Below are 16,548 nucleotides of genomic sequence, written 5' to 3'. Positions count from 1 at the left end.
TTCAGCAGGCACCCAGGTAATTAATCCAGTTTTCACAGATTAATTATGCACTAGATCCTAGGGATAATCCAAAAACGTACCATCACAGAAATAGGGTTGCGTGGCAACTGGCAGTAGGGCTGTGGGCAGGGATATGGTAAAAAACGGGAAGTGCCATAGGTATCGCCAGAAACTCTACAGTAAAACCACAGTTTCCAGTAATTCCTAGAGCTACCCTTCATCAGTTTTTGTTTTTCAATCTGCAGTGATGTGACACCCCAGTTAGCGCTGACAGCGTTGGTTGAGGACAGCAACGGTTTGCCATAAAGCCTGTTCTCCGTGCCTCCCCACTCTAGGGGAAGGATACAGAATGTCTAAAGCCATCTGATTAGTTTGATTACTGCCATTTTATTCTTTTAAAATTTTAATCTGTATGTGTGTGTGTGTGTGTGTGTGTGTGTATATATATATATAGGTAAAGGTTGTACAAGTGTGCTTAAGACTTTTGGTCATGCAAGCCGAAATAAAGTTGGTTAGGTAAAGGTTCCCTTGCTCGAAAGCCAGTCGAGTCCGACTCTAGGGTTGCGGTGCTCATCTCCGTTTCAAAGCCGAAGAGCCAGCGCTGTCCGAAGACGTTTCCGTGGTCATGTGGCAGGAACTGGAACTACAGATGGGAGCTCACTCCATCATGCGGCACCCGGGTCTTGAACTGCTGAACTACTGACCTTCCACAGCCTGCAGTTCAGCGTCTTAACCACTTGAGCCACCGCTGCAGACCAGAAGGTCTGTAGTTTGGCAGTTCGAGACCCTAGTGCCGTGTGACGGAGTGAACTCCTGTCTCTGGCCCCAGCTCCTGCCAGCCTAGCAGTTCGAAAGCAAGAAATTGCAAGTAGATTAAAAAAAAAAAAAAGGTATCACTTTGGTGGGAAGGTAACAGCATTCTGTGCGCTTCGGCATTTAGTCATGCTGGCCACATAACCATGGAAATGTTTTCAGACAGCGCTGGCTCTTTGGCTTGGAAACGGAGATGAGCACTGCCCCCTAGAGTCGGATTTGACTAGCTTTCGAGCAAGGGAAACCTTTACCTTTATGTATATATATGTGTGTGTGTCTATGTATAGTATTTATTAGAATTGTACCTGTTGTTAACCGTCCTGAGCCCCATTTGGGGGGAGGGCAGATTATTGTTGTTGTTAATGTTATTATTATTATTATAATAATCAACAATAACAACAATAATAACAATTTTTAATTCCCCCCCACACTGCTGCCCTGAGCAGGAGAAACTGAGCAGGAGAATTCCCTGCCCAACTGTGGGATTGGCAACTCTAATGCACCTCCAGACCCAGCAGAGGCATGGACAGCCCACCAAAGCCAAGCTCCTACACACAGACAGACCGCAAGAAGCATGCACAGAAATCCTTTCAGGTGTGGAGGTTGTACTTACATTAATGCCATCCCAAGAGAAATCTGTCCGTGTTTGCTGTGGGAAAGGAAGAGGGGATGTTAGAATCAAGCAAGAACCTCTCCTGTATGTGATATTTTTTTTCTCTATCAGCTATCTCTGGAGGTCACTACAAACAGCCAAATCCATTCTCACACATAAAAGAGCTACTGCTTCAGTGTGAGTAGAAAGGGAAAGTGTCTGTCTGAAATAAGCCATAGTACCAAAGAACAAGAAAGATGGGAGATCGAGGAGAAACACAGAAACAGAACACCTCTGAAGCGTCTCTCCCCCCCCCTCCAAGTTTCAAACTTTTTCTGCCTTTGTGATTGAACACGAGTTCTGATACTGGTAGGCATATATTTAAAGGGGATGAATGTGTCAGACAGAAGTTTATTCACAGCAAATGTGACAATCGAGCACACACAGCTATATAGAACGGAGCAGGCTTTGGCTTTGGGCTAGAAAGTCTCTTGCTTCTACATAGTTCTCTACAATCCTTCAGGTTCCTTGGCTCTGCCGGTTTTCATCTTCTTCTTGAATGCCATCTCTTTTCCAATGTTCTTTTTACCCAACCATATTCTATGGGATATCCTGCTTATGGAATGCTGTCTTCCCAATTTCACCCTTTTTTTCTAATTGAAAATTCTCTATCCACACTTAACCATTCAGTTCTTTGTTTCTTAATTTTCAGTTTACCAGCACTACTCTACCCTCAGGTGTCTACTAGGGGTGTGCAAAAAAAATAAATCAGGTTTTTTTCCTGATCCGGACCCATAATGTATCAGTAATATGAATATTCCCGAATACCAGTATCGGTTTTGTATTGGGATTCGGATAAATATTTGGGAAACCTGGCTTTATTCAACTCCATTATACCCTATGGGGACTGTCCTCATAGGGTATAATGGAGAAAGGATTTAAAGTTTAAATGCTTGCTGAGTTCACTCACTGAATTGCACTGCTACAGCGGTGCGCAAACTCAGAAGGCATTTAAAGAGACCACGGTCTCTTTTAATGCCGTCTAAGCACACCCGAATAATATCAGCTTTTATTCGGGTGTGGCTATTTCGGTAGCTGAATACAAATCTCTGATAAGGTATTTTTGGGGTATTTATTTGGCTTGGTATATACCAAGGACACACCCCTAGAGTCTACATCAAATTACAAGCCTGCACATGAGGAATGTGTCCCTGATCCAGCTCTAGGCAGTAATAAGCAAACTGTTAACATGTGACTAGTTTAGTAAGAAGGTAGATGGGGATGCATCTTTAAAAATCATGTTGGAATGTGCATCCCAGCATACCAATGCAATTGTTGCATAATCAACTCAAACATGGGCAGATGGGTGCTTGGAGGTGTGTGGAATCTTTCTTGATCTAGTTTATTTCTTCCAGCTAGGGGAAATGGCTCAATAGCAAAGCAACTGCTTTGTACACAGAAAGCCCCAGATTCTCAACTCCTGCCATGATAAAAGCATCTCAGGTAGGAAGGCTGGGATGAACATCAGCCAGGGATGCTGGAGAACTGCCAGAAGGTCTAGTCAAGGCCCCTATGGAGTTCTGACACAGGGTGGTGGGCACACCCACAAAATGGCTGCCATGGAAGGATGGCGCCAACCACAAAATGTCTGGGAGAGAGGTCACGCATGACGCTAAGAGCAACTCCTCCAGCATTTCAGACAGATGCTCTGCTTAATAGGATGCCTTTTTAAATGAATGCATTGCTTAAAAATATTTTCTTGCATTTGCACCGCTTACCTTCAGTCGCACAGTGAAGATCCTTGTGCTGCCCTGGCAGCTGCGCCCGAAGCAGCCTTTTAAAACTTGCACAGCCAATCAGATCTCCAAGGACCAAATGGAAGCCTTGCTTGACAAAAGCCCCACTTTCCCCCACCCACTTTCAAAAAATACTTGGCAGGTGCCTGGAAAGGTGTGGGCACCATTTTGGGGAGAGTGATCTAGTCAGTCTCCACTGCTTCAGGCCAAAGGTCTAACTACTCTAGCAGTCAATCTCCAGTGGTGGCCAATAAGATGCCATTGACAAACTCACAGGAGCAAGAAGCTGGAACCCAAGGGCAATGCTCCCTTTAAGCTGTGGAGTCTTGTGAACAAAAATTGTGAGCGACTGGCATTAAAGTTGTGAGCAAGCAATCTGGCTACTGCGTAGAGAAGCCAATGTTGGACCAGGCCAGTGGCCCATCCAGTCCAACACTCTGTCACACAGTGGCCAAAAATACCAGGTACCATCAGGAGGTCCATCAGTGGGGCCAGGGCATTAGAAGCCCTCCTACTGTTGCCTCCCCAAGCACCAAGAATTCAGAGCATCACCTGCCCCAGCCCGAGAGTTCCTATCTATATCTTATGGGTAATAGCCACTGATGGACTTCTGCTCCATATGTTTATCCAGTTCCCTCTTCAAGTTGTCCATGCTTGTAGCCACCACCACGTCCTGTGGCAGTGAATCCCATGAGTTAATCACTCTTTGAGTGAAGAATTACTTCCTTTTATCTGTTCTAACCTGACCGCTCAGCAATTTCATGGAGTGCCCACGAGGGCAGCAAGAAAGATAAAAGGGTTGGAACACTTTCCCTATGAAGAAAGGTGTAGTTTGGTGTAGTGGTTAAGTGCGCGGACTCTAATCTGATAGAACCGGGTTTCATTCCCCACTCCTCCACTTGCACCTGCTGATGTGACCTTGGGTCAGTCACAAGCTCTGGCACAGCTGTCCTTGAAAAAGAGCAGTTTGTGTCAGAGTTCTCTCAGCCCCACCCACCTCACAGGGTGTCTGTTGTGGGGAGGGGAAGGGAAGGGAAAGGAGTTTGTAAGCCGCTCTGAGACACCTTTGGGTAGTTAAGGGCGGGGTATAAATCCAATCTCCTCCTCCTCCTCCTCTTCTTCTTCTTCTTCTTCTTCTATTGTGAGAAAGGGAGAAGAGAAAAGTACTTCTTTCTCGACCTGCTCTATCCCATGCATAATCTTGTAAACCTCGATCATGTCACCCCTCAGCCGTCGTTTCTCCAAGCTAAAGAGCCCCAAGCACTTTAAGAGAAGAAGAGAGCGGCTTACAAACTCCTTTCCCTTCCCCTCCCCACAACAGACACCCTGTGAGGTAGGTGGGGCTGAGAGAGCTCTGACAGAAACTGCTCTTTTTCAAGAACAGCTCTTATCAGAACTACAGCTTGCCCAAGGTCATCCAGCCTGGTGCAAGTGGAGGAGTGGGGAATCAAACCCGGTTCTCCCAGATTAGAGTCCGCACACTTAACCACTACACCAAACTACACCTTTCTTCATAGGGAAAGTGTTCCAACCCTTTTATCTTTCTTGCTGCCCTTTTCTGCACTTTTCCCAACGCTATAATATCCTTTTTGAGGATATTAATTTGCTCTAGAGCCATCCTTCCTGAGCTAAGACAAAAATGTGTGAGCCGGAGGCTAAAAAACTGTGAGCTGGCTCACACTAACTCAGCTTAGAGGGAACACTGCCAAAGGGGCTTTTGCTTTAACCAGTGTAACATGCTGCCTCATGCGCTCTCCAGCTGCCACCACCCAGCATCCCTCAACAGTGAACTGCTTGCATTCTGCAATGCGCAAAGCTGTAGGATCTTCCCCAAAATAACATAGTAGGTTCGAATAAAAATAGCCTTGCTCTTTGGAAAATCAAAGGTCTCATCAGAGCGCATTTACCTTATTAGATAGATAACTCACCTAAAATTACAGAAGGCATAGAAGCTGCCAGATAACAAAATTAAAGCTGTACAGAAATCACTGCCTGGTAATCAAATGACCAGGACTTGGCTGTGATTGTATGGAAGAAAAAAAAGAGAGACTCTCTGAGCCAGCTGCTCTAATGTAAGATGATGCTATAAAGAACATGAGTAGTTTAGACAGGCACCAGACGAAGGGCATTTTGGCACGGCGCTCCTGCATCGGTTCCAGCCCCAAACGGCTTCCGCGCACTCTCCTGAGACATTCATTTTTGCAGGGGTTGTTTCGTAGAAAAAGAGCTAGGGGAACTTATTAGCATAACTCATTAGCATATGCCACACCCCCTGACATCACCGGAAGTGTGTCATAAGGCCACACCCCCTGGCATCACCGGAAGTGTGTCATAAGGCCACACACCCCGCCCCCAACGGTCCCGGCCGCCGCTGGCAGTGGACCTGCAAGGCCGGTGGGGGTGCAAGGAAGCCCCGCGAAAGCCCTCCGTGGCCCCAGGCAGGCAGGGGTGGGGAGAGGCAGGGAGGAAGCAACTTACCCTCCCTCTTCTCCTGCCTCCTCCTGGCTGAATGAGGGCCGGAAGCGGGGCAGGGCTTCATCATGTGCCCGGCTTCCCTCACCCGGGGGAACTGTGATCCCCCGCGATCCCCCCCGAAATGACCTCTGCATTTTTGCCTCACCTTTTCCCTGCTTCCTGCCTCTTTTTGGGGACCACTTTCTCTCCAGTCTTTTCTCCTAGCAACTGAATCGGAATCATATTTATTCACATATATGTTTCTAGTGCGTTTGCTGGTCTCGCCCACTTCCTGCTGCCCGGATTGTGACTGTGGGGACAACCCCGCCCTGTAGTCTCTTTCCCCTGCCTGAATAATAAGGAATTTTTAACTCTGGCATCAGCACATTTGCAAAAAAAAATTTTTAAGTTGCTATGCATTGCTAAAAGAAGGCATAGGAGTAATCACTGCCGTTCCCACACGCTAGCAGCAACGGGTCCTTTTTCCTTTCTCTGTCCCCCCCCCCCAAGGGTTGTAGTATGAATGGGAATATAAAGATTTTTATATATAGGTTGTTTTTCCTTCTTGATGGTTCATATTCATATTTCTCTGGTTTTTATAGATTTATTCTTTAAGTAATATTTCATTAGGATGTTAGAAAGGCCTGTTATATAGAAGGCTTTCCTTTTGTAGGTCTGATATTGTTAGCAGACAACATAATAGGTACAAAGTTCATGATTCTGTAGTTCTTACGGCCAAACCTTTCAATGTCTGGGTCAGATAGGATTTTAGTCTCGTATGAAGAATCCTTGCCCATTATCATTTAGGTTAGGTTAAGTAAACACTTAGATTGACATAGATATATGTTTCTTTACATCTGGCCAATCAGAGGATTATTACTCAAATTACCACTGTCTTTTGTAACCAACTATGCTGTTTGAATATTGTTTTCTTGGTGATGTCCGTCCATGTATAAAATACCATGTATTTCCTGAATATGTTCAGAATAGGTTCAAGAAGAAGATGAAGAAGAAAAAGAAGAGAGTTGTCAATTTTTTGATGAGTTATTCGGTCTAATTGTTTTCCTGTTAATTGAAGCATATTTCCTAAATATGCTGAGAAGAAAGTAGTCGATTTTGGATGGACTATTTGGTCCAATTGTTTTTCTGTTAATTGAAATAAAACATAGATCTTCCTCCTCATTTGACTTCATTTTTGACATGGAATCTAATATGTACAACAGGGTTGCCACTTGTCAGATACCCCTGGCCACCAGCGGTGGATGGTGGGTAGGGATGTCAGATCAGGGTTGGGGATCTCTTGGAGATTTGGGGATGAAGCCTAGGAAGGCCACAGTGACCTCACCGGGGTCCAATGCCCTAGAGTCCCCCCTCCGAAGCATCCACTTTCTCCAGGGGAACTGATCTCCGTAGTCTGGAGATGAGCTGTAATTCTAGGGGATCCCCAGGTCCCACCTGGAGGTTGGCATCCCTAGCCCCCTAATTTGTTTTTTTCTGGCTGTGGCCAGTGTTCCCTCTAAGCTGAGTTAGTGTGAGCCAGCTCACAGTTTTTTGGCCTCCAGCTCACACTTTTTTGTCTTAGCTCAGAGCAAACTAACTGATGCAGCAGCCAGATCGCTCGCTCGCAACTGTAACGCCAGTCGCTCACGAAGTGGAATTTTTGCTCACAAGGCTCCACAATTCAGAGGGCGCACTGGCTGTGGCCATTTGGTTCCTTGCCCATTCAGAAGACAGGAGCTAGGGTCGCCACCCTCCAAGTGGCGGCTGGAGATCTCCTGGGATGACAACCGATCTCCACGTCACCTGGAGAAAATGGCTGCTTCGGAAGATGGACTCTATGGCATTATACCCTGCTGAAGTCCCTCCCCTCCCCAAACCCCGCCCTCCTCAGGTTTCACACACACACCCCCAGCCCTCCAGGTATTTCCCAACTCAGAGCTGGCTACCCTAACAGGTGACCTCCCTGGTCTTTCTGGCCTAGGGTTGCCAAGTGCTTACCTGCTTGCGTCACTTCCGTGTGACGTGCTTTGGGGGTGGGGTTCCCCCGGGGGCCTGATCCGGCGGCGGCGGCGGGGAACGGACCTCCCAGGCGGGATTTTCCCCGCCCCCTGGGGGGACTTGGCATCTCTATTCTGGCCACTCGGCCTTCACTCTTTGCCTTTGTGCCTGGCTCTCTCGGTTTGCTCTACCCCTCCCCTTTCCTTCCATGGAAAGAAGGATTTTGTTTCCTTGCATAGGACAGTTTTTGATTAATTAAAAAACCCTCCCTGAGAGCAATACATCACTATAAGATGTGCCTGTTTCTCGAAATCAAGAGCTCCCCCTTATGTTTAGTTTTCTTGGGAATTTTATATTTTATGGGTTTGGGGAGGTATTCCTTTAGCTCCTGATGGGGACTGTCCCAGGGCAGCCCTGCTGGACTGCTTCCTTGTCCTTAGTCTGCTAGAGACATTTACATGACTGAACATTAAGTACCTGCTGCCTGAAAGTGATTGACTAGATTGGGGGGGGGGGCCCAATGGCCTTTTTTTTTGCCTGCCTTTTATGGACAGGAAAACTTAACCCCCCCCCCCCCAATTTGCAGCTCCAAATGTCCAGCTTTTGGGCTGAACCTTAGAGTTGAGAGCATTTATCCATATGACAGTTCTCACACATTCACACGCCTAGCTTCTCTTCTAGCTGTAGGTTACTAACGATACAGCGCATGTACATTAAAAAGAAACAAAAGACGGAGGGGGTGCAATGTTCCCTCTAAGCTGTGGAGTCTTGTCAGCAAAAATTCTACTTCGTGAGCTACTGGCATTAAAGATGTAGGCGAGCAATTTGGTTACTCCATAAATCAGTTTGCTCTGGAGCCATCCTTTCCTGAACTGAGACAAAAATGTGTGAGCTGGAGGCTAAAAAACCTGTGAGCTGGCTCACACTAACTCAGCGTAGCGGGAACAATGGAGAGGGGTCCGTTGCACTGCCGGCAATGACAGCACCTTCTCTCAGAAAACCCAATCAAATTGAGGCATGTCTATAATGGCGGCGGAGCAGTTCCTGGCGATCGGTGGAGCAATATTGGAGGCGGAGCCCGGAGAAGTGGAGCCTTGGAGAGCGTGGTGACGTGCGGCGCAGCGCAGCGGAGCCACCTGTGGACAGTAGCCGGAACTGCAGCCAACACAGAACCATGTGCCAAGACGAGACCTGCCAGAGGAAGCTGCTCGGGGAAGATTGGCTCCAGAAATAGCACCAGGACGCCAATATCTGAAGCCGCAGAAGGAAGCCGGATGACAACTAGCCCGGCGTGCTGGTAGGCAGTCACCACCCTGTAGACAATGTGGCCCTAGTTAGGTTAATTGGTTGGTTAGAACCACTATGTAAACCTCCCAGAGACCCTTCGGGGTCAGGGCGGTATATAAACCGAAAGTATAAATAAATATATATAAATATAAGAAGGTAAGCTGGCGTGGCAGCCGAAAAACTGTCGAGAGAGGGAAGATGTGCGGAAGCTCAGTGCTTGATGCAGTTCTGCTATCAGACGAACAGCTCAGAAAACAGAACGAAGGCCCTCATGTGGAAAAGCTCTAAGACGAGTAGTTTAGACAGACGTCACGACTAGGAAATGTGGACTTAGCACTGCTGACGACCGACAAGACTCTCGGATGAATTGTTTGGATTGTGGACTGCCCACCTCCATCCCTCCTACGCTGCTCCATGGAACACCCGTCGTCTCATTGGGGCCACATTTTTATCTTGTTGAGTGCCTCGGCTTCCAAGTGTTTTGCTGGGACCCAAACAGGGGTTCCGGCAGACCTGGTCGCTACGCCCCATACAAATGAATAAGCCATTTGGGACTCAAAAATCATTGAGGCTAAAAGACAAGCCCTGTGGGGGCCTACATCGCTTCAGCGACTGACGTCCTTGACCAATGACAGCTTCTCTCCTCTGTGGCCACGGGACGGGCGCTCACCTCCGTGGAGGGCCGGTGAATGCTGCTGCCGTGTAGCGAGCTGGTGCTGTCCATATTGATCTGGTCCACATCTCGAAGCCCTTTCCAGTCCACAGCAATCACTTCGTTTCCTGCAGATACACAAAGACAGATGCTGCAAACAGCGAATAGCCACCGAGTTTCCTTTTTTTTGACACCGGAAACGACAAACTGTTGATTTGTTGGAGATCTCTGGCCCGAGGATCTTTGGCTCGGGCTGATGGCCAAACAGGATTGATCCCCCCCCCCCAAGAACACTGACCTATGGGCTCTTTTTGTAGCAGGAACTCCTTTGCATATTAGGCCACACACCCCTAATGTAGCCAATCCTCCAAGAGCTTACAGAGCTCTTCTTACAGGGGCTACTGTAAGCTCTTGGAGGATTGGCTACATTAGGGGTGTGTCGCTTAATATGCAAATGAGTACCTGCTACAAAAAGAGCCCTGCATAAACTAGAATTGCCAACCTCCAGGTGGGGTCTGGAGATCTCTCAGAACTACAACTGATCTCCAGAAGACAGAGGCCAGTTCCCCTGGAGAAAATGGCTGTGTTGTGGGCTAGCCAACTGCCACCTCCTTGGCTGAGGAGGAATCTGAAGAATCAGGCCCCGCACTGATGGGATTGCCACCTGAGCGGCAGGATCCAGCAGCAGACCCAATGGGGGAAGCATTGGGAAGTGAGAATGCTTCCCAGGCACAGCCGGGCTGCTCAATCTTCCTGGATAAGAAGGAGACACCATGGAGGTTGGCTTTCCCACCCCCAGCCTCTCCTGAGCCAGTAGAGTGTAGAAGAAAAAGAGAGCGCTTGGTGGCTCAGGAGAGACGAAGGAGTGCCCGCGTGGCTCCTTAGCAACAGTCAGCATTAGTTCCCGGAGAGAAGTCCTTGCAGGTCCAGGGCTGACAGGCTGATAGGGAAATAGTAAAAGATCTGTGCCGGTACAAAGGTGAACATGACTGTTAGGGGCAACATGTGGCCCTTGGGGGGATGAGTCAGCAAAAGGCACAGATAAAAGGAACACAGTGAGCATGGCTCAGTGGGGAAGCAGCCTTGTTTGCCTCTGCGTGCTGACCTGTTTAGCAAACAGAGTTAACCCTGACCCTGCTGTCTTGTACCTTGTCTAATCTGTGCTTGCTCCTGAAGCCTGGGACCCAGAACCCTGTATCCTGCACCTGCTCCTAAGCCTTGGAACTGGACCCCTGGACCCTCCTCCCCTGGCCCTTGGACTGGACCTTTGGATAACTGACTCCAGGCTGGTTTGTAAACCTTGCTCCTGTGTATTCCTGTACTTGTTGTTATTGTATTTGTGTATCCCGGAAGCCCCAGGTAGAGCAACAGCATCAGACTTAGCCCTGAATATGACAGGCTGCTTTAGAAGATTGAAACCTATGGTGTTATATGCCATTGAGGTCCCTCCTCTCCTTTCCTAGGTTCCCCCTCCCCCAAAATCTCCATGAATTTCACAACCCAGAGCTGGCAACCCTATGACAATGCAAGGTAGCTGCATTTTGGTATTTTTAAGGTAGATTTTTGGCTCAGGTAGATCCTAATGGACATCCCTATGTGGAAGAAAATCACATCAGCACTGAGCTGGAGTTCTGCACTGAAATGCATCTCACTTGCACTGAAGTGCATCTGTCTTAGCAGTATTTTTCGGGTAGAGTTTGGGATCCCAAATGTATTTGGCTTTTCTAGGGAGACGTGGGGAAAAAATCCCCCCCAAATCCTGGATATATTCAGGAATTACCAGGTAGATCCAAAAACAGTGTAGAATAATTAAGGGGGAAGAACTTACAGAAAGGGCCACTGTGACAGGAATTGTGAATATTGGCAAAGATCGGACAAGAGTATGTTTGGACCAATGCTCCCTCTAAGCTGTGGAGTCTTGTGAGCAAAAATTCCACTTTGTCAGCCACCGGCATTAAAGTTGTGAGTGAGTGATTTGGCTGCTGCATAAATTAGTCTGCTCTGGAGCCATCCTTCCTGAGCTCAGACAAAACTGTGTGAGCCGGAGGCTAAAGAACTGTGAGCTAGCTCACACGAACTCATCTTAGAGGGAACAGTGGTTTGGACCCAAGAGAAATTAGCAGAGTAGTTACAAGAATGCTTCTAATTGCTTACTGCTAATTTAGAAGGAACCCTTCAGTCTTTGTGGTCAGTTGTGAATTTTAGCCAATTAGCTGAATGACCAAAGTTCCAAGCTATATAAATGCAACACATGTTCTGGCCAGCACACGTGTCTGAGATGAGTTTTTGGTGACCTCTTCGTAGTATATCAAAAGGCAAGCTGACACTTTAAAGTAGGGGTGTCAAACATAAGGCCCGGGGGCCGGAACCAGCCCGTCCAGGGCTCTTATATCCAATCCATGAGCAATTAGTTATTACCTCTATTGCCAAATGGCAGAGGCTGTGCATTATGTTCCTGTGTACTGTCCCAGTGCTAATGAGTAATTTATTTATTTATTTATACATACTTATATTTATACCCCGCCCACCCTGTAAACAGGCTCTGGGCGGCTTACAGAAGACGGTGGAAGTGGGAGTGTGGGCATCAGGAAGATACTTTAAGGAAATACTGTGAGAGTGTTAATGCTTAAAGCATGTTTGTATCTTAAGTAAAAAGTAATGTTGTTAACTGGGTTTGCCTCTGTCCTTTATAGAGTTTATATCTCCCGGAATGGAGACATTACATTTTATGACACATATGCCCGGCTGGACAAAGTGACCTTTATGTCAGAACTGACCCTCATAAAAAAATGAGTTCAACATCTCTACTTTAAAGTGTCCTGATGATGGTAGGAAAGTGGATTATGGATGACACAAGTACCAGCCGATCAGTGCTGTGTATAATCTGCTGCTGGCAGACTGGGATAACTGGCAACGATACCTTGATGTGAGAAAAGCCACACTAGAACAACGCACTGGACTGAACTGCAGGGAGAGAGGAACCATAGGCTGAACAAAGGAAATTCAGACTCGCCAAACCAAGGGCAACACATCCAAGACAAAAACTTGACGCAACCCCCAAGAATTAGACAAAAAGCCCAGCCCTGAGAACAAGATGGACAGGTAACCAATTTTAGAACAGATCACTTACCCAATCAAGTTTAGTCCATACCTGGTAACACTAACAGCACCAATAAGACAAGAAACTTCAATGTATAATATTTGCATACAAAAAACCCTAAAGGAGCAACTCACAAAAACAACAGCTTAAAACTCCCTGAAGGAAAAGACGACATTGAATCGTTGCATCTAGGCGTGCCGGCCTTCAGGTGAGGCCTGTAGGTCACCCCAAATTATGATGATCTCCAGACTGGAGAGATCTGTTCCGCTGGAGACAACGGCTGCTTTAGAGAATGGACTCTTTGGCATTATAACCAGCTGAGGCCCCTCCTCTCCCCAAACCCCTGCCCTCCCCGGGCGCCAGGCCAAAAATCTCCAGGGATTTCCAAATCAGGAGTCAGCAACCCTACTTGCATCAGTTGCCCAAATGCATGGCTGTTAAATGTGCTTCTGAAGTACTACTAGGGAAGATTACAGAAGCCCCCTCTGGTGGATTTTGCCATGGAACTTGGGTCTCCCCCCCCCCCCCCCCCCCCCCAGTGCAAAACCTAACCTAAGGGGGAGATCTGATGAACATTCCGCGATAACTCTACACTTCACAATAGTTTAAATTTCTTCTCTGGTGCCCCTGCAAATTGTGGATTCTGGGAAAATATTCGCCTGAAGTTGCCAATCTCCAGGTGGGGCCTAGATGTCTCCCAGAATTACAAGTAATCACCAGGTGTCAGATCAGTTCCCCTAGAGAAAATGCCTACTTTGGAGGGTGGACTCCTGAATCTCCAGCAATTTCCCAACCTGGAGTTGGCAAGGCTAGTATGCACATATGCCACCTGGGGTTGGCAGCCTCCAAGTGGGGCCTGGAGATCAGCTCCCCTGGAGAAAATGGCTGTCTTGAAGGGAGGACTCTATGGCACTGTACCGTGCTGAGGCCCCTCCCCTCCCCAAACCCTGCCCCCTCCAGGCTCCACCCCCAAAGTCTTCAGGTATTTTCCAACCCAGGCCTGGCAACCCTAATGCAGCCTCAAGATCCGGGGATTCTAGGAAGATGGCAAGAAAAAGAAAACCCTTCAAAATTACCAGTTTCCCATGGGGGAAATTAGCATGCCAAGGGGTGATCTGAAAGGGTTTCTATTTTTTTGTTTTTGTTTCTATAGGTACTGAGGAACGTAACTGCACTTTCCTACACCACGGAAATTAAACAAAAATCATTGAAACCTCCTTAAGCCCTAGCCTTTGATGAGTCACCCCCCCAAAAAATGTCCTTCAATACGCAATGAACTGATTCTGGAGTGCTTTCTTTCTTTTTGTTTCTGTGGTACAGAAGACCTCCCTACTTCAGAAATACAGACACAAACAAACAAAAAAACCCTTTCACAAATGGCCTTCGAATACTGATTTCCCCCCCCCCTCTTTAATTTTCTCCACAGACAAAGGTATAGTTTTGAATAGGCCTCTATTATATTGTTGTAGTCATTTTAAGTTACTTTCCCCCAGATGCCTGGTTCACACAGGGGTTGGAAGTGCACAGCCTGGAATGAACATCTCCCCCCCCCAATCCCCACCTGTAGTTTCCACAAACATCAAGGAAACAGAGAAGTCCGTTTTCTCTTTAACTCTGCTCTCCCAAGTTCTGCAAAATGCAATAGAAGACTGTGGCAGTGAAAGCCCTGGATTAAAGACAGTCAGAATCTTAACTGGCATGGAGTTACAGGAATCCACTCATCCCTAACAGTTACCAAACAACTGGAAGTTTGTGTCGAGATTTTTGTTTTGGGAAGGCTGGCGTTCTACAAGTGGACTGGATCCACTCGTCCTGGATGGATTAGCTTTTGTAGAGAACTTGGGAGGTGCACATGGACCTAGAATGGCTGCTTGAAAAACGTGCTGGTGCAGTGGCCAAGAGTGCCACCTAAGAGGGGCATCAGATTCGCCAGCTCCCTCTCTTCTCAGAGTCAGCGGATCTGGCCCCACTGTCCCCTGTGTTCGTAAGCTCACGGCTGGACTACTGTCAGGCGCTTCATGTTGAGCTGCCCTTGAAGACAACCCAGAAACTCCAGCTGGTCCAGAATGCAGCAGTACGGTTATTATCAGGGGTGAGCCAGCCGACAGTCCACATTCCTTGTCCATTTTGAAATAGCTACATTGGCTGCCTTTTTTGTTTCCAGATTCAATTCAGGTGGGTAGTGATTACCTTTAAAGCCTTTCATTGGCTGAGAAGGACCGTCTCCTCCCACATGTTCCCATATACCAACCATGGTTCTCAGGCTGCCACCTGCTGGCCGTTCCCCCTATTTAGGGTGGTCTGCCCAGCATCCACCAGAGCCCGGGACTTTTCCAACATGCTTCCCACACCATGGAATGGGCTCCTTGGCTGGAAGTCTTCAGGACATCCTGCAAGGCCTGTTTACCAGTGATTTTAAGGGGGTATGAACAGCAGTATCTTTTTGGCAGGAAGGTATTTGCTTTTTTTTTTTTTAATTATTTGGTTTTCATTTGTAATGTTGTGTGTGTATTTCGCTTGCATGCCTGGAAGTCATGGTGACTTCTGGCGACCCCTAGTGGGGTTTGGAAGTTTCAGAGAGGCGGCCTGATAGCCTGCCCCTGCAATCCCGGCCCTGGTATTCCTTGGAGGTCTCCCTTCCAAGTACTTGCCAGAGTCAGCCCTGCTCAGCTTCCGAGATCTGACGAGATCAGGCTTGCCTGGGCTAAGTCAGGGCCATTTATAATGTTTTAATGATTACTCGTAAGCAGTGTTCCCTCTAAGCTGAGTGAGTGTGAGCTAGTAAAGGTAAAGGTTCCCTTGCTCGAAAGCCAGTCGAGTCCGACTCTAGGGTTGCGGTGCTCATCTCTGTTTCAAAGCCGAAGAGCCAGCACTGTCCGATGACATTTCCGTGGTCATGTGGCCAGCATGACTAAACGCCAAGGCGCACGGAACGCTGTTCCCTTCCCACCGAAGTGATACCTATTTATCTGCTTGCAATTTCTTGCTTTCGAACTGCTAGGTTGGCAGGAGCTGGAACTAGAGATGGGAGCTCACTCCATCATGCGGCACCCGGGTCTCGAACTGCTGAACTACTGACCTTCCACAGCCTGCAGTTCAGCTAGCTCAGTTTTTTAGCCTCTGGCTCACACATTTCTTGTCTCAGCTCAGGGAGGAGGGCTCCCGAGCAAGCTAATGTATGCAGTCGCCAAATCGCTTGCTCACGACTTTAATGCCAGTAGCTCACAAAGTAGAATTTTTGCTCACAAGACTCCATGCCTTAGAGGGAACATTGCTCGTAAGACACCTAGAGCCACAAGGAAAGTGTACGTGCTTTAATTTACAAATAAATAAATCCATATGTATGAAGAATGTCACTATATAGTCCACAAACATGGCATGCAACCCTAAGAAAGGCTTTCTACAAACATCGTTACAGAAATTTCATAGATGAACGCTATGTTGTAGACTAGGGGAAAAGCTGCTGATGAATAATCTACAGCAGACAGGTAAAAGGGAGGAGAAAGTTATCAGAACACAGATTTTACTACTGCACTCATGAATCATCTATATATCTAATAGTGAAGTGGCCCCCTCTGTGCGGATATCTAAATCCGCACTTCGGGGGCACTTGGGGGGCAGGGAGAGGTTTGTGCACACGTGGGGCAGTCCCCACATGTGCACAAAAATCCTAAATGTTGAAAAAAGAATCGGGGGGATGTTTAAATCCCCCCGAAACACAGAGCGTCCCCTGCGCATGCGCAGGGAACGTTCTGCGACCGAGGCTGCCGCCGCCGCTTCGAAGGGAAGCGGTGAGCAGCGAGCCGGGGGGGGGGGCAGAGCGTCGAGGAGCCAGGGGGGGGGGGGGGGAAAAGCA

General features: G+C 47.7%; 1 protein-coding gene across 1 annotated transcript in view; it reads right to left on the bottom strand.

The window, feature by feature from the left end:
• Positions 1-16,548, bottom strand: part of FAM131B (family with sequence similarity 131 member B) — an 80,694-nt gene that overhangs the window by 12,532 nt on the left and 51,614 nt on the right. Inside the window, exons 2-3 of the mRNA XM_015428121.1 lie at positions 9,611-9,720; positions 1,427-1,462 (exon numbers count right to left, since the gene is read on the bottom strand). Coding sequence (XP_015283607.1) covers positions 1,427-1,462; positions 9,611-9,720 — 146 coding nt within the window. The remainder of the gene's footprint in view (positions 1-1,426; positions 1,463-9,610; positions 9,721-16,548) is intronic.

The sequence above is a fragment of the Gekko japonicus genome, unplaced genomic scaffold (genome assembly GCF_001447785.1).
Source record: "Gekko japonicus isolate JY-2015 unplaced genomic scaffold, Gekko_japonicus_V1.1 scaffold1321, whole genome shotgun sequence".
Taxonomy (NCBI): Eukaryota; Metazoa; Chordata; class Lepidosauria; order Squamata; family Gekkonidae; genus Gekko; species Gekko japonicus.
The sequence above is the reverse complement of the archived record's forward strand: the minus strand, read 5'-3'. Positions and strand labels throughout refer to the sequence as shown.